Source organism: Limanda limanda, chromosome 9, assembly GCF_963576545.1.
Source record: "Limanda limanda chromosome 9, fLimLim1.1, whole genome shotgun sequence".
Taxonomy (NCBI): domain Eukaryota; kingdom Metazoa; phylum Chordata; class Actinopteri; order Pleuronectiformes; family Pleuronectidae; genus Limanda; species Limanda limanda.
In genome coordinates, this window is record NC_083644.1 from 26,093,965 (window position 1) to 26,111,330 (window position 17,366).

At 40.6% G+C, this 17,366-nt stretch overlaps 3 protein-coding genes across 3 annotated transcripts; 1 reads left to right on the forward strand and 2 right to left on the reverse strand.

The window, feature by feature from the left end:
- Nucleotides 1-79: 79 nt before the first annotated feature.
- Nucleotides 80-5,699, reverse strand: aldh9a1a.1 (aldehyde dehydrogenase 9 family, member A1a, tandem duplicate 1). Its single transcript, XM_061077475.1, has 12 exons — nucleotides 5,615-5,699; nucleotides 5,141-5,299; nucleotides 4,326-4,471; nucleotides 3,543-3,672; nucleotides 3,326-3,460; nucleotides 2,987-3,183; nucleotides 2,473-2,613; nucleotides 2,177-2,365; nucleotides 1,879-1,966; nucleotides 1,609-1,750; nucleotides 754-866; nucleotides 80-587 (listed from the first exon to the last, which is right to left on the reverse strand). Exons 2-12 carry the CDS (start codon nucleotides 5,280-5,282, stop codon nucleotides 493-495), a joined length of 1,518 nt encoding a protein of 505 aa, XP_060933458.1. The 5' UTR covers nucleotides 5,283-5,299; nucleotides 5,615-5,699; the 3' UTR covers nucleotides 80-492.
- A 1,464-nt stretch (nucleotides 5,700-7,163) lies between these two features.
- On the reverse strand, nucleotides 7,164-11,435 carry tmco1 (transmembrane and coiled-coil domains 1). Its single transcript, XM_061077679.1, has 7 exons — nucleotides 11,246-11,435; nucleotides 9,721-9,798; nucleotides 9,578-9,637; nucleotides 9,401-9,447; nucleotides 8,957-9,024; nucleotides 8,236-8,380; nucleotides 7,164-7,631 (listed from the first exon to the last, which is right to left on the reverse strand). Exons 1-7 carry the CDS (start codon nucleotides 11,313-11,315, stop codon nucleotides 7,533-7,535), a joined length of 567 nt encoding a protein of 188 aa, XP_060933662.1. The 5' UTR covers nucleotides 11,316-11,435; the 3' UTR covers nucleotides 7,164-7,532.
- Nucleotides 11,436-12,561: 1,126 nt separating this feature from the next.
- Nucleotides 12,562-16,952, forward strand: uck2a (uridine-cytidine kinase 2a). Its single transcript, XM_061077735.1, has 7 exons — nucleotides 12,562-12,666; nucleotides 14,214-14,373; nucleotides 14,643-14,739; nucleotides 15,164-15,306; nucleotides 15,829-15,926; nucleotides 16,030-16,078; nucleotides 16,816-16,952. The coding sequence occupies exons 1-7, from the start codon at nucleotides 12,562-12,564 to the stop codon at nucleotides 16,950-16,952; spliced, it is 789 nt and encodes a 262-aa protein (XP_060933718.1).
- The last annotated feature ends 414 nt before the right edge of the window (nucleotides 16,953-17,366 follow it).

Here is a 17,366-nt window from a genome sequence, read left to right on the forward strand (position 1 = left end):
AATAATTTATCTAGTCCATGTGACTTTTATTCAGAAGCAACAGACAAACAAATCAAAAAAATCAGAGAAAATCAGACACTTTGTATCTAAAAGATTTTATTTTGGCAGTAGCTATCAAAGTGTAGCAGTTTAGAAAATCTGACAAGCTGTGATTAGCCATTCTTTTCTTCTAATGCTGATTTACTGTAGAGTTTCTCATTAAGGCTCTTGGTTCTTCTTCCACATACACACCAGTATATGTTCTTTTATAATAGTGCATTAGTACATAATTGCCTACCTTAGTTTATTTGGTCAGTACTAAACCAGTGTCACTTGTTGGTTAAAAGTTGAGAGCTGTGAACAGGTAAGAAGGACATGTTTCATAGTAACATGCCTCTCCAGGTGGGCAGGATTAAAGCAATAGCTTGAACATTTCCGGTGCTTAGTACATGACTACAGAGAGAAGTGTTAGTCACAGTCCCAGCACAGCAGCCTCAAATCGGTGAGGAAGGCTTAAAAGAGGCTCTCGACGTCACCCATTTCCACGACCACGGTCTTCAGCTGGGAGTAGTACTCGATTGTCACCTGGCCGTTCTCCCTGCCAAAGCCTGGTGGAGCACAGAACAGATCATGAGAGCACTGAATCACCAGGCTGTCATTCAGTGAAGAGGATCTAGGTCTCACAATGCCATAATATGGATTACTATGTATGCATTTGTCTTGCAGGTGCAATGAGCTGTTTATTCGGACTATTTTAACATGACAGCGACCCACCTGACATCTTGTATCCACCAAAAGGCACTTCCACAGGGCTGATGTTGTAGTTGTTAATATAACAGGTTCCTGCCTCCAGGTTCGCAGCCACACGATGGGCTCGAGAGATATCCCTGGGAGAGGAGGACACATTTATACACAAATTGGAACAACTGCATTGTAGAAGGTAAAGTTGTTTGAGATATTAATTATTATTTTACTATACATGTTCATTATGATCTACAGATCCTTTTGTCCTCTGAAGTTCCATCAACCTCATGATGATGGTTGTGTTGGCGTGACAATACAAGGTATAAGCTGTATAAGACATATGCAACTTTTGTTCCATGAGACACCTGACTGACTTTACTGTGGTAAGATATATGTATACAATAAATTCTACTTGAACCCTTCAGTGTTTTGTGCCTGCATTTATTAAGTGGTTTCGAGCCATTTCCAGCACAGATTTACATGCGTTGTATGTCTGTTCCAGAAAGAACAGTTTGAGAGAAATTCCCTCAAAGTGTTCCTGAAATAATGCAATTACAAGAATTGGACAGCTGGATGGATAACCTGAAAACACAATACCTCCTGTCAAGGCAGTCAACAGAGTGGAGGCATAAAGAGATATAATACTCTGTATCCAGTTTGATCAGGAAGAATAACGGTTAGATCCACCCCCTAGTCACAGACAATGCTGTTGCATAATGAACTCTTACTGGAACTTTCCACACCATGGAAAACCCTGGGGTGCAGCCAGCGGAATGCAGTGGCCTCATTATCTACGAGAGTGAACCTTGAGCACTGTGTAAACAGAGGTTGTGATAAACCGCTGAGTGATCATAAATTCAAGTGATCTGCTTTTCCTCAACTGACCTGGTGAAGACTCCAGAGGCCAATCCGAAGGTGGTGTCGTTGGCTCGCCTGAGTACTTCCTCCTCTGTGTCGAAAGGCAAGACCGACATGACTGGCCCGAAGATCTCCTCCTTCACACAGGTCATATCATCTCTGCAGTTATCTGTGCCAGGAGAGAGACAGTGCTGGATGAAGTGTGGGGTTTATACTGGGCCACACATGTGAAAAACAACTGATCAGAGTAGTGCTGCAGGAGAATAAATAGGACATAAGAGAATATCAAAGACCTACCAAGAACACAGGGTGACATGAAGTAGCCTCCTTTTAGTTTGGGGTCACTGGGGACAAAAGGTTCTCCTCCACAAAGAACTGTGGCGCCCTGGAAGAACAGAAAACTTCATTTGAATCACTTTGTGGATAAACTCCTCAAAAGCCTCTTACACACCTGTAAAAAATAACTTTTTTATGATCCAAACATAAGAGGAAACACCTGTTTGTTGTATAGACAGTTTGTGGGTGTTTCTTAAGTTAACCGATTTCACTGGATAAGTGAAAGCAGAGCCATTATCAAAGTGGATGAGTAACACACCTGCTTCTTGGCCTCACTGACAAATCCCAGCACTTTCTCCAGCTGCGGCTTGCTGATAAGTGCTCCCATTCGAGTGCCATCCAGCAGAGGGTCACCCAGAGGGATGGCCTTGGTCCTTTTCACCACTTCCTCCAGGAACTTGCTCATAATTTCTCTTTGTACATACACTCTGGTTCCATTGCAGCAAACCTGTATTTTCATTGGACAGAAATCGTAACCTGTAAGAGCTGACATAAAGGGTCGATTGAGATCCTGCAAAATGGGGATACATGATGACCCGACAAGCTCCTCCTCACCTGTCCCTGTGTGAGGAAGTTTGCCATGAGCGCTCCCTTCACTGCATTCTCCAGCTCACAGTCTTTGAAAATAATGAGTGGAGATTTGCCTCCAAGCTCCAGAGTCACCTGCTTCACGGTCTTCGAAGACATTTCCATGACCTGAGAAACAAAATAAATTCTGTGTTATGACATACTAACATGAATGCAGTTAAACCAAATTCCAAAAATCTAAGACTACATTTCCCATGTTAATGCATTATGAAAATACTGGTGGAAAACTGGTTAAAATACACTAACACTGCAATTTCCCACAGAATTAATTCAATCCTTGGTGACAACGGTTCACATGCAAGAAGGTCACTGTAATCCGCACAAGATAGAGTGACAGGAACACAGATAAGATCTCATGTCATATGTAATTGATGGGAAACACTGTAGCACACTAGTATGGTCAATTCAATAGAGAGCATATTTAAAAGTCACTTCACATCAGATGCTGCCAACATTTTGTGTCCATACCACGGTTTTATACCTTTTTGCCTGTTGGCACGCTGCCGGTGAAGGAAACTTTGGCGACCATGGGGTGGTGGCAGAGCAAGGTGCCGGTCTCCGCTCCGCCTTGCACCACACAGAAGAGCCCATCAGGTGCGCCTGCTTCTTTGTAGATTTCAGCCAGAATGACGGCCGTCACCGGAGTCATTGGAGAGGGCTTGAATACCATGGCGTTACCTGACAACACAGCACAAAGTTAACACTGCAAGTCCCTAAATGACAGTAAAGGGACACAAGAAACGTGAGTGCTGGATGAATAAGACATAATGGTTTAAATGGATAATCGTAGTTCGTAACATGTAGGTGCTTCGAAACTCACCACATGCAAGAGCAGGAGCAGACTTCCATGATGCGATCTGGAACGGGTAGTTCCACGCACCGATTCCCACGCACACGCCAAGGGGCTCCCGCCTGGTGTAAGCAAACGCCCCCCCGGGAAGCTGGATGTGCTGGCCTGTAGCCAACAAGAAAACAATCCATCATTATCTTTGTATAACATTTTGGAGCAGTGGTTGGTTGAGTCTTCATGCACTCACCTGCCAGGGTACCAGCCAGACCAGCATAGTATTCAATGCACTGCCAGGCAACATCAATATCCACCAGTGCTTCAGTGATGGACTTGCCGTTGTTGATCACCTCCAGCTTTGCAATCTTCTCCCTTCTTTCCTGTTTTCATGGAATCATAATAAGAGTGTGTAATGGAAAATTTCACTGATCAATGCCTTGCTACTGTTTTGACTGTTTTCTGTGCACTTAGCTGATACAACACCAACGTCTTCCACCTCCTGTTGACCTATATTTGTGCAACTGTGTGCTGGATGTGATTCCTCTTTTTGTAACAGTGATGTCAGACAGCAGACGGTCCTGTCAGCTTTGTTTCCTGTTTATCACATTGTATAAAAACCTTCCTTTTTAACTTCTCGTGGTTGCACTCTGAGCCATGTTGCTGGCTGTGTAAGCTAATAATTAAAACTTTAAGGCAACTCCGTTCTGAGAAACTCATTATTTCAAATCTCATGATAAATGTCCACGAACAAGTGTAAAAACAGAACTTATCAATACATGTGTATAGCTTTTAAATGATGTTATGATAGTGATAGATGGAGGTTGAAAACCTTCTTCACACACTTCTCTGTGTGCAAAAAATGTAGGTCAGGGGAGGAGGGGCACTTTTAATGAATAACCAGTGTCTTATTGCACAGTTGCAACAGTCAACTCCAATCTCTGTTGCACAACACTGAAATCATGCAAAACCCCCACACAAGCTGTTCACCACCAGACTGACAGTACGCAACCACTCAAAATGTTGACTGTCTCACCCTGATAATACGGGCGGCCTCGAGCATCACCCGTGCCCTCTCCATGCCGGCCATCTTGCTCCACGTCAGGTAGGCAGCGTGCGCGCTCCGGATGGCCTCGTCCACCTCCTCAGCCCCACAGGGAACCATCTGACACAAGACACGGCCTGAAGGAAACACATCCACACACAGGTCACACACAGGTCACAGACAGACCCCGAGACATAAAGAACTGTTGATGTGAAATTATCAGTTTAGAAGCAGCTGATCGTGGAGTATGATTACAACTGGAATGCTTAGATATAATTAGCCTACTCACATATAACTGTATCTGGTAATACCTCTATCATCACACTTGTCATTACTGCTCCCTTCATATCAGACATTTTTCTTTTCTATATATACACTTTAAATAAAGATACACCTCAACATGTATATTAGACAGTCTTTTCTCATCAATGTTGTAAACACTGTAATGTTTTTGACATGCTGTTACACGTGATATCTATTGCACAAACTACAATGTATAGAGGGATCTCTCAGTTTTTATTTCCCTGTTAAAAAGTTTTTATTTGGTAGTTTGTGGTTAAGGGCAGAAGATGTTGCACCTTGTTATGCCCTATGAATCAAATATTTGTGAATATTGACAATACGAATAAAATGATTATTATTGTGTTTTTAATCATGGAATAAATCCAATGTAACAGGGAGAGAGTCTCTATTACGTAACAGCAAAACGTCCTCATGGGGGCTCCAGTGCACAACCCCGTGTTACGGGACATTAACATGATATGGACCAGTTCTCTGTTAACCAGGCTCTACGGTGCTGTTCTCACCCGTCGCAGGTTCGAACACGGGCTCGGTTTTTATCTCCTGTCTGGGTTTCACCCGCTTCCCACCCCAGAAGTTCAGGTGGTCTGTGACGGTCAAGGTCCCGGTCGAGGCTCCGGGCATCATGTCGAGGACTGACTGGGACATGTTGGACTGGAGAGGACCTGCAGAAACAAAATGGAGACGGACGGGCAGGAGTGGTTGATAAGGACTTTTCAGAATAATACGCAGGACACGTGCTCGCAGCTGCACGGACCGTTAGCTAAAGCATTTAAATAGCAGAGAAAATGCTCCGCTGGACGTCTTTCACACACAGAGACAGACACACACACATAGAGACACAGAGACAGACAGAGGGACACACAGAGACAGACACACACACAGAGAGACACAGAGGGACACACAGAGACAGCCAGACACACACACACACAGAGACAGACAGACAGAGACAGTTGTACAGCCTGGTACCGCCCACTCACCTGTTGTCTGGGGACCGAGCTGCAGACTGAGGAGTGTGTGTGTGACCGCAGCTCACAGTATCGGACTCCTCCCTTTATATACGCAGCCCGGGCGGATCGATACTGTGTCCGTGTCGTTTAGTTTCCGGTGCAGGCTCGATGCTCACTCCAGAACATCGATATCTAAACGGAGTCATTTAAGGTCAATATGGGTCATTTCACCACCAAGTGTTCCACAGAAGTTCCCTTTCTAGCCGAATTGATAGGAACTACTTGTCCTTCCGCAAATTCACATATGCGCTGTGGCGCCCTGAGGCAAGATTTACTGCTGTGAGTTTGATGTGAGGTTCAGCCACAGAGAACGTGAGACATGCAACTTGTCGGGCAGCCACCTTCTGTCACCCCCAGACTAAACTGTATGGTATGATCACGAGTTGAACATGTCCTTATTTATTTAGCTAATTTGGACAAATGTCTTGGCTTTTCAACAGTTTTTAATTGCTTTTATCATTTCGTCTCGTATTGAGGACTTTGCAAGTTTTCTGAAAAGTGCTGTATAAATAACGTTTATTATTATTAATATAATATAATATAACTACAATACTGTTTCACTGTTCATATTTGCTGCTCTATCACGATAAGTTTACCCATGTCGGGACTGATAAAGGACTATCGTATATTATCTTAGTTTATTTAATGTTGACCTATGATCAGTTAATAACGTTCACGAACCCATGACTCATTTGTTTTGACTGGCAGCTGATAGATTACTTAAAAATGCAATTGTGGACATTTATTTATTAACTTATTTATTTCAATGACAATATTTATGTAAATGTAAAAAATAAAACAGCAAGTCAATGTGACTTGAAGATTCCTCTCCTCTTGATGTCTACTGAGAAGCTTTTCAGACACATGTTCTGAACACAATGTACTGTGCTTAGTAAATCCAGCCAGTGGTACATTCTGTGACTTCTTTACTTGAAACCTGTCCCATCAAGTCAAGTGTGTTAGGGTGGGAGTGTCACTCCTCACCTCATGTGGATCCCTAGGGAGGCTGCAGAAAGGCAACTTGAGGTCCTTTCTGCACTGGATGAGCTTAAGTTTGATCTTGTGATTGGTTATAACGATTGACAGCACGACACCGCCCAAAAATATGAGGACAAAACATCTGGATCGCCCCCTGGTGTCTGCCTCCTATTTAGGTCAAACACCCGATAATAAAAATAATATTCTGTCCTGTTGGTGTTGGCACATGTATAGAACAGAAACAAAGTTAATATTAAAAAGAACATTACAGGTCAGGGCATGAACTTGGTAAACCCTTGTACATTAAAACAAAAATGGTATAATCGGGGTATAATCAGTGTTAATGATTTCTACAAAACTATTTGTGGTCTCTAAAAGGGAGGCATGCAAGAAAAAATGGGCTTAAATCAGCTGCACATTAATAAGGAAAATAGCAATTACACAACACTTGATATTACAGAGAACACAGAAATTCAGCTTTCATATGAATCATGTATATCTCAAATAGAACTTCTTAAACAAATTAAAATCACAACTAAAATTTAATCATAAAAATTTATTATCAATTACATATAATAATACTGGATGGATCAGATGTTACTATGCCAATTAATAATTAAAATCCCCCCAAAAATGTTGACGGGCATTTGCTAAATACAAGAAAGTCATTTTTATAATTTGGTGATTAGTGTCGTTTAGAACAACTTTTGTTCCTCTAATTTCTAGGTGAGACAATCTTCAAGTTAAATAAACAACAAATGAATGAAAACTCAAACAGAAGACAGTGATCACAATAGCTGCAGCAGATAATACATTTGATCCAGCCGGAGCAGTTCCGCAGGTGCTCAGATGAGGGAGCTGTGAAGTCACACAGTCGCAGTGCGGGAGCACAACAGAACCTGTCTGAGGATTAAGAAAACTTGGCTGCTTGAGGAGGAGGTCCCAGGAAGCCACCGGCCTGTTTTGTTGCAGCTCTAGAGGGCGCAAGGCCGAGCATCTTCTGAATGTTCTGGGTAAAAGACAGCAACACGAAAAGGTATTAGGTTTCCAGCCGAACGTTTGTGACATAAAGGTTAATCAGACATGAAAATCACTGCAGGTGACCAGACACATTCAAATCACAGCTTAGACAAGGGGTAATTATTCTTATCTTGAGTGTAAGGCAATTTCATTTATAAATCGGGTGATATTTGTTTTCTTATGCTTGTCATTAGTGAGGTACTCAATATAAAAGTACTGAATATTTATTTAGATAAGTTCTTCATTGATAATAATGAGAAACAAAAAACTGCCCAGTGACATACAGTAAAAATAGTTCTTAAGAGAACTTTCAGGTATCGCGTGAACTGCAGAGGACATCATAGGACATTGTGAATGACGCCGTTTCGAGACGAATTTGAATGTCGAGGCTTACGGACACTGTTTTTTTCTGCTTGAAGATGTGGTTGCCATTTATTTAGATTGGATTGGATTTGGCTGCAACGCTGTTTACCCCTGGAACTCCAAAAGTGTTTTGTGGACCCATCCCTCCGTCGGCAAGGTGGTGAGTAGATAATGAGTGAATTAAAACATTTTTGTGAGCTTTCCCTTTAAGTTTAGAACATACACATTACCTGTCTGATGGACATGGTGCAGAGGATGTAGAGGAAGATAAAGGAGCAGTCCGTGAAATCTTCGCCCAGGAGGTTACGATGTGACAGACCCTGGATGTAAGACAGCGGCACGAATGGCAGTCTGGCCACTACTCTCCCATCAAAGCTGAACAAAAGCAAAAAAGTAGATTGTCAACATTAAGGTGTTTAATTCAATATGTTTAAGTTAATATTAAGTCAGTTATTTCAGTGTGAGTGCCTGTGTTGGTGTGTGAGTGTGTGTCAGCAGGAGAGAGACAGAGAGAGAGAGAGTGTGTAACATCGTCCTCATCTTAAAAAACACTGTTACCTTTCCCTCAAGCTCCGGGACTCTCATACAGAAGCTACTCAATCTGTTTATAGTTATCAACCATTTACAGTGAACAATTAGGCCTAAGACAAACGTTACCACTATAAGCAGTTTCCTCTGTATCATGTTGCAAACAAGAAATAAGCCAAGGCATTCTTGGAGAGGCTAATGTCTGGAAAAGATTGTAAAAAAAAGAGAAGATGTGTCACTCTGAAGGCCAGTGTGCCGCAATTCGTAGGTGCAGTTTTTTAACATTGCATCAAAATGTATCACCTCTGAACCAAACAGCACCTTGTGGGATTTATCACACACATATTTCCAAACAGATGCACTCTCTTTCGCCATTCTACCATGATAATACATTGACCTGATGTAAGTGTGTGTTGGACTTACATGGAGTTGAACATGCCCATCAAAGCCGTAAAGCAGAAGCCGATGGCGAACATGGACTTCATGCGTACCTACATACAAACAAACAAGATTAAACATATAAATGAAGCAAAAGAAAAGAGATTGTTCAACGGTTACATACTAGAAAATTAAGGGAACATTTCATCAGACACATATCAGATCTTGATGAACAAATTATACAAGATCTTGAGTCATGTACATTGTATCATTTGTTGAGAACAAACTGATGTGACAACAGTCAATAAAATCCATCAACCCATTAAAGGCTGGATTCAAAACCACACCGAAAATCAAATAAATAATGTGAAATCACAGTCTGATCTAACTTGCGTGAATTTCATAATGGGACTCAGTACTGTCTGACTTGGTGTTATACTATGACGATTAAGTGTTCCCTTAATTTTTTGAGGAGTATATTCGACTCACCATAGAAAGGTCTCTGTTGTTGTTCTTCAGTTTCTCTTCTTGTCTCTCTGTAAAATGTTCAGAAGCAAAGGTCAGAGGTAACACAGTCACTTTGTTCATAAAATATTTAGGTCTTCCTCTTCACATTATCTGCATCTTCAAAAAAAAGTTTTTACAATGCCTTCACTTGGTTCTTACCAATCTTCTTCTTCTGTTGACGTCCTGAAGATTCTGTGATGGTTTCCTTTTTCTTCTCAACTACCATGAAACAGGTAACACAGAAAACAATAAACACTAAAATCCCAATAGCATGATGCTCACACTCATTTTGTGTCACTTACGTTTTTTGCTTTGTTTTTCCACTTCAGCCTTTAGCCCCTTGTACTTCTCAGTGCGATAAACTAAAACCCATGTAATTCCTGCAGAAAGAATCAGAAGAGGTATGTTAGTTAAAATGGTGCAACTCCTAATGGATCTCTGACACTAGGGTGTGACACAGGGTCAGGTGATACACACTGAGAGAATGATTTAAGTTTGTCAACTGTGAATTTTTTGTTCCGGTCACAAAATTTGTCAGATTGGTTTATTTACTGAATAAGTATTACAATCCCATTCAAATCAAATAAGATATACTTTTGTTATTTAATCAAGAAGCCAGTTTTTCTGCTTTCCCAGAGAATAGAATACATCATCAAATGTAATCAAATCTATACATTATTGTTTTTAAGATGAATTCAGGTAATCTGGGACAATAGGTTTTGGTGGGACACCTAAGCTCCAGCCTGTTTATTAACTTCTCTAATGAAATCTAGTCAACAGGACTTTTACTATTAGTTGGCATGGATATCATGTGACTGAAATAAAATGACTTCATGGTGTCACATAAAGGGATGGGGCACTTTGTCAAGCATGATTCTTAATGTGTGACAGCATGCTTTGGGAAATCTGGGAATGGGACAGTCATTTAAGTTCTTTCTGAAGATTCCTGATTTTAAATAAATAAATAGATAAGATATGTAGCATACGGTGTGCAGTTGTCAGCCAGGAATTAATGGTAAATACAGTCCCTGCCTGTTTAAACTGATAACTAGCACACCATCTGATGGCTCTCTAGGACTAAGATTATCCAAAAAGCACAGACGAGTCTGTTCTGTGGTCAGCATAATATGTTGATCGAATGTGTAAAGCAGACAGTCCAAGATAGAACAGTCAAAATTGCAAAGAATGTCCCAGATTACCCAAATTCACCATATATACATATATATATTATTGTTTATAACTTTATAGAAATAACAAACACTATCTTTCTGCAACACAAAATACCCAATAGATAGATAGATAGATAGATAGATAGATAGATAGATAGATAGATAGATAGATAGATAGATAGATAGATAGATAGATAGAATTTCATTTAAGTATTTGCCAGATTCATTTAAATTGTACAAAAATGTAACAAGTCCTATTTTGGAAAATCTAATAAAATGGATATGTGTAGAGGTGGTTATATTTAGTTTAATAATCATTTTTATTCATATTCCCTTCACGGACGACTTCCCCTAAAGCGTTTCAAACACCTTACAACCATAGACTGTATATAACGTTACAACGAACGATTATTGTGAAAGGTTTAGCGGAAGTTGAATTGCTTGTTCCGTTTGACTTGAGCATTAGCTTGGTTGGCTAAAGTCGCTAGCTAGCTTGGCAACTAGCGTCTGATAATGGACCAAATGAAAAAGCATTCATATATTTGTTGATAACACTGACAGCGTTCTATCGCCATGTGAGTGAAGAGTGGAGCAGAGCTGTGACTCAGCAGCGAGTTTGTTGAACAGCTTGTCCACCTGTCAGCAGGATTCCACTCACCTTCGGCTAACAGCGCCGTACACACCGAGATGAACACGATTAGGATAGTATCAGCAAACATGGTGCTCATATCGACGTTACCCTGCTGATCCGAGCGCAGAAGACAGGAACACTGTGTTTTCCTGATTAGAAATGAGCCTGTGAGCGCATCACACCAGCCCGACTCTAAGGCTATGTCAGCATTAGTGGCGACGAGGTCAGACTATGGCAGAAGCACTTCCGGTTCACCGTGTCCTCAACGTGATCATTGCACAGGCCACACAGCACCACTATGAATAAGAAATACAGGTGGAGAAAGAGTGATAACAATTATAAGGTGTTATACTCACTAATTAGAGAATGCACATCTCATGTCATAGATACAGATGATAAAATATAATGCGTTTTATATATATATGGTTTTAACATATTAAACAACAGCTCCCTCTATTGGCCAGGCGAGGCACTTCAGTGTCCTCATTCAAAAAATTTCAAAATGGCTTTTAACGAGACTTTTTGTCTATTGCTTTTTTATTATTATTATGATTGTTAGACAACTTTTAACCAAGCTCTCCATTGTATTTTGCACTAACCTGTTTAAATGTGTGATTGTACTGCGTGATTTTTCTGTTTAGTTTTTGTTTGTTATATAGCTCCAGTGAAATGGATCTATTTGCAGAAATTGAATGTAAAATAATCCTAGTGATGTACTATGTGTGCTTTTTTAATCTAAATTGTTTTTTTTCTTTACCTGAGAATGGGCCTTTATCTAAATAATGTAAATATCTCATCAGGAGCAGTTCCTCTCAAGGTCTCCATGTTTTTTGTACAGTAGCCCAGACTGGAAAAACTAAAGACCTTTTAACTTGATATGTCAAGTGAAGGTTTCCACGGGTTCATGGGCATTCAGCTGCTACATGCAACTACACCACTGGATATCACTGAACTCTATACACTGAGCCTTTAAGCACTTTGTCATGGGTTTTTGAGAGGTCCTACATAAATAAAGTTTATCATTATTCGATTACTTATATTATGATAGTTGTTTTGTTGTTGTTATCATTATTTAAATGCAGACATAGTGATGCAAACAAAAAATAATATAAAAAATTAAAATAAGAAAGGGTTTTGCCCGATTCCCTGCTTTAGTGTAACCAAAAGAACATCGGTGTAAACCATCATTATCCTGACCTTTCCCTCCTCTGTCGGCATGGTGGCGTCGGCCTCATCATCACCCTCATCATCGTCATCATCATCACCATATGGGAGGAGCAGCAGGCAGCGGACGGTCTGGCCGGTGGAGCTGGGCCGCATCGCTCCGTGGCTGCAGATGAAGCATGGCAGGCGACAGCGACACAAAGACAGGTGACAAAGCCCGCGATGAGAGCTCCAACTGGCAGCCTTTCCTCATCGGGGTGGCCGGGGGCACAGCCAGCGGCAAGGTGGGTATTTATATCACCAGGTTTTTGTTTAGTTTTCTTAATTTGTATCTCCTGGTATTAATATTGGGTTGTTTGTTTTCTGTGACACAGACTGATGGGGTTGATATAGTTTGATTTATGGAATTTACAAATAACATGCGTGGGAAGCCTATTTATCATGTTTCATCAGATTGTGTTGATCAGTGTGGAGTCTGTGTAGAACCAGATATATGTCAATAGTGTATTGTCAAAATAAACCTTCACTTGTATGGTTGATAAAGAAGTTTGATATATGTGACTCTGACTCAAACAATCCTTCTCTCATTATTTTGTTTTCACATTTTTAAACTCGAGGGGGTTTAAATGGAGACAAAGGTTAAAAGGACAACTGTGGTTTGAGTTAATTGTATCAGCTGTGCAGGGTCAGGCTAAAACCAGGCTGTTGTGTCAGGATGACACCATACTGTCTGCAGGACAGATTTTAGGATATAATACATCCAGATGTTTTATTCTTTTATCATCCTGATCTGGATTGTTGTTCCTGGAGGACCTTCTTCTATGTGACACTGATGTATCCACTGTTGCTGTTTCTTTGTTTGGCCAAATATCTGCTTCATCATTCTCGGCTCTGCGTATGGTGCCTTGTTGTAAAGGTTTCATTCACTTTTTTTGTTGCAATGCTGCTTTGCAGAGTAGATTCTCAGTATTCACAACTCGATACAAAATTTAAAACTATAACTCTAATTTAATTCAATACGTATAGTGCCAAATCACAATATGCATGATCCAAAGGCACTGTATATAACAAGGTGAAGAACTTACAATATTTTAGAGAAATCCAACTGTTCCCACAACAAGCAAACAATGGGTAGCTGTGGAGAGGAACATTTGGGTGGCCATAAGCGTAACAATATGCATGATATTCATAGATGTAATGATGTTAGCAGCACCAGTTGATAATAATAATAATAATTAAGTGGAGTCACATATTTGGTCAGTGAACCTTCAAAGAGGCAGTTGTGTTTCAAGTTGACTTGATCCCAGACTCCATTGTGTGACATTTTTGGCAAAGTGAAGGTATTTAAAAGTATATCCATTATTTTTTTATTTAAGTAGCCTGTTTTCTTTACATTAGCTTTGTAGCTGACAGTTAGTTGGATAAATCAACCAAACTTAATCCTGTGGTTAAGCAGACAGTTGTTGGTGGGTTTTACTTCCTGGTATTTCTGTTTTCTCCTACTCGAATAACTGCTCACAGAACCACCTGGTGTCCCTCACATGTTTTCTGAAAGGGGAGTAGACTGAAATCTTAGTGTCTGCCAGTTTCACATGTGATGACACATGGGCAACCTTTGAAATCGACAATTATTGTGATTAAGTCATGAAACTTCAAGGCCACAACAATGTGAGTGAACTATGCCAAGTGGAGACAAAAGTTTTTCTGTTGCTTGAAATGTATTTGTTTGACCTACATCTGCCTCTTCCCTGAAAGTAGAAGGATGCTGTAAATCAGAAAAGACGTGCCATACATTATCATAGTGCTTGTTTTGTTTTTGTTGTATGGTCAGTCTTCGGTGTGCAGCAAAATCATGGAGATGCTGGGGCAGAATGAGATCGACCACCACCAGAGGCAAGTGGCCATCCTCAGCCAGGACAGCTTCTACAGGGTCCTCACCCCAGAGCAGAAGGCCAAAGCACTAAAGGGCCAGTTCAACTTCGACCACCCAGGTACGTTGGTATTATTCACCGAAATACCATAGTGTTTATTGTAACAGTAGGGCCATCTACAATGGGCCTCTGCTGGCCTGAATCCTGTGTGCCTTAACCAGCTGTCTGATGATATTTCATCCTGCTGGAGCAGGACTTTCCAAACTTTTCAACCCCTGACCCCCAAAGTAAAGGTGCCAGAGAATTTGGACCCAAATTATCCGAGCAGGTGGTTGAAGCATACAAAGAAAATCATCGGGAAATCACGGGTTTGTACTCTTTCGTTTTAGATGCATTCGACAACGACCTCATAATCACAACTCTGTTGGACATCAAGGAGGGAAAAACCGTACACATCCCCGTTTATGACTTTGTTTCCCATTCCAGGTGAGTGACTCCTTAAATGATTCTGTCTGTGCAAGGAGAACATTAGAGGAGTGTATTTGAGTGTTTCCAGCTTTGAGCTATAAATTACTGTCATTTTATGCAAAAAAAATGTATTCTCGCATGGTTATCCTATAGTTTTACATAATTTCATGTCGCATTTACCTGGTAGTTTGATCCACCTGGATCAGCACAGATGTTATTTATATTATAGGTTTGTCACTTTAGTAACTGCCAGCAATAGCATTGGTTTATGAAAGATTTCAACACTGTCATTACAATGACATCCTCGGCAAAAATGTAGCATCGTCGACTACTGATGCCGTAACAGCTTCTTGAAGTGGTGTCCCAATTGTCTCTTGTGATCAGCAAGTGTTACATAGGCAGGCTCAAAGTGTTTTTATACTGAATGTGTTTGGTATGGCAGGAAGGAGGAGACAGTGAAGGTGTACCCTGCTGATGTGGTGCTGTTTGAGGGTATCCTGATGTTCTACTCGCAGGAGATTCGAGACCTCTTCCAAATGAAGCTGTTTGTGGACACTGATGCAGACACACGTTTGTCTCGCAGGGGTAAGACTCGACCAGACAACTCCCATTGATTCTACACACAAAAGGCTCTGAAAGAGATGCTAACCGCAAGCATAGTGTGACAGTTAGGGAGATACACTTCTTTCACTTTCTTGTTGAGGATTGATATCACCCTTGTGACCGTATACTAAATGTGAAGTTACAACCTACAGCTAGTTAGCTTTGCACATTGAGTGGAAACAGCCAATTTAGGTCTGTCCAGGGGTAACAAAGTGTGGCTACCAGCCACACTAGAGCTCACTGACAGATATGACCTCATATTTGTGTTTTATTCAAAGAATAAATGGCTTTACAGGGTTTTACAGGATATTTAAAATATCGGTTAGATTTGGAGGTACTGGTAAGTAGACATATTTTGCTTACCTTTGGACAAAGCCAGGCCAGATTAGCAGTTCTTATTCCAAGTTAACCTTTATCTTGATGTAACCTCATATTTGCCTAACACTTTTGAGTGGTATCCTAGTTCCAAAACTACTACTATAACCTTTTTTGTACCCTTTTCAGTGCTGCGAGATATTAGTGAACGTGGTCGGGACTTGGAAAGCATTCTTGCACAGTACGTCAACTTTGTCAAGCCCGCGTTCGAGGAGTTCTGTCTGCCGGTGGGCACATATTCTACCTGTACTACCACTTAAATCAAGTTTGCAAGACTGTGAAGATGAACTCAGTCAAACCACTTTTTTTCCCCTTTCTTGTTGATACTAGACAAAGAAATACGCAGATGTTATCATACCGAGAGGAGCTGATAATAATGGTAAGTATTTGTTCTTCTTTAACTTGAGAGATTCTTCAAGTGTGAGAGCATTAGAGATGATATTATTGACGCCAAATGTTTCATACACTATAGTCTCAACAGTGTTATCATGAAGGACACAGCTGTGTTTGTTAACCTTCAGGCTAAGAACTGCTGTGCTCTCAAAACTAAGGAAGGAAAGGCTTCTGCTTGAGAACAAAACAGCTCTGTGTGTTGACTGGAGAAAAGAACATCCAAAACAAACTGCTGTATGTTGTAGGATACTCTGACCTATCCCTAGACATTTAATATTATATAATCCTAGCGATGTTTCCACTAGTGTGTGATCATCTAAACTGAACAAATTGCTGTATTCTTTACCCTTTATATTTACATACTTTATATTTAAATCCAGAGCAGGTCCTCCCCATGGAGGCACCCTTGTTTTTTTTTACAGTTGTCCAACTGGACAAACTAAACATCTTTTGAGTTTTTATGATTTTAATGTTTGGAAGAGGAGGGTGAGGTGAGTGGAATTCAGCTGAAACATGAAACTTTAACACCAGATATCACTAGATTCTACACTGAACCTTTACGGTTTCTGAACATGTCTTCAGAAAAATACTTTTAGGGCTTTTTATCAATAGATTACTGGCTATTTATTTCCACAATGATGCTATTAATTGTAAATGTTATACACTGGAGACCCTGAAAACTCAGACTAACCCTGACCAACATCTGTTTATCCCTCAATACAGTTGCTATAAATCTCATAGTGCAACACATCCAGGATATTCTAAATGATGGTTTGACCAAGCGGCTGAATGGGTGGTTTAATGGTTACGGAACAACGAAGAGTCAACCAAACATGGAGTCCAGCAGTCGGCCTCACTGAGCACACCGCTGTGCAGAGAGGAGGAAGAGTTTCACGTGCATGTGGTGAGCGTGCTCTTCATTGTGGCCAGGACACCAGAAGGCCTGCTTTTGATATGATTCCGCTCAGATTAAGGAAGGAGATAATTTTCCCATGGTGGATATGATGTAAAGCAGTTGTATTCAGTTTAGTTTGTCTCTTTACTTATTCTATGAGATATAAGAGGGATAAATGCACAGGGGATAATTTAGAATTTAATTGAAAACTGCTTGCCTTTACCACCGCGCTGAAACAGACACACTCAAGAAGCTGCTATTGTGCCTAAAAAAAAAAAAAAAATCCTAGCACTTGACAGCCTTTAGCCACACTATAGATGTGGTGTAGCAACATGTTAAACGGCAGGGCCTTAGCTTATCTCACTCAGTTGAAAGATCA

Excerpts from the sequence above, each read along its gene's own strand:
- uck2a (XM_061077735.1), top strand. The coding sequence starts at position 12,562 with ATGGCAGGCGACAGCGACACAAAGACAGGTGACAAAGCCCGCGATGAG. Across the intron at positions 12,667-14,213 it reads GGGGCACAGCCAGCGGCAAG|TCTTCGGTGTGCAGCAAAAT; the intron begins GTGGGTATTTAT and ends TTGTATGGTCAG. Across the intron at positions 15,307-15,828 it reads CACACGTTTGTCTCGCAGGG|TGCTGCGAGATATTAGTGAA; the intron begins GTAAGACTCGAC and ends TACCCTTTTCAG.
- aldh9a1a.1 (XM_061077475.1), bottom strand. The coding sequence starts at position 5,282 with ATGTCCCAGTCAGTCCTCGACATGATGCCCGGAGCCTCGACCGGGACC. Across the intron at positions 4,472-5,140 it reads CGTGTTCGAACCTGCGACGG|GCCGTGTCTTGTGTCAGATG; the intron begins GTGAGAACAGCA and ends TGTTTCCTTCAG. Across the intron at positions 588-753 it reads TGGTGGATACAAGATGTCAG|GCTTTGGCAGGGAGAACGGC; the intron begins GTGGGTCGCTGT and ends GTGCTCCACCAG.
- tmco1 (XM_061077679.1), bottom strand. The coding sequence starts at position 11,315 with ATGAGCACCATGTTTGCTGATACTATCCTAATCGTGTTCATCTCGGTG. Across the intron at positions 9,448-9,577 it reads TCAACAGAAGAAGAAGATTG|AGAGACAAGAAGAGAAACTG; the intron begins GTAAGAACCAAG and ends AACATTTTACAG. Across the intron at positions 9,025-9,400 it reads ACAACAGAGACCTTTCTATG|GTACGCATGAAGTCCATGTT; the intron begins GTGAGTCGAATA and ends GTTTGTATGTAG.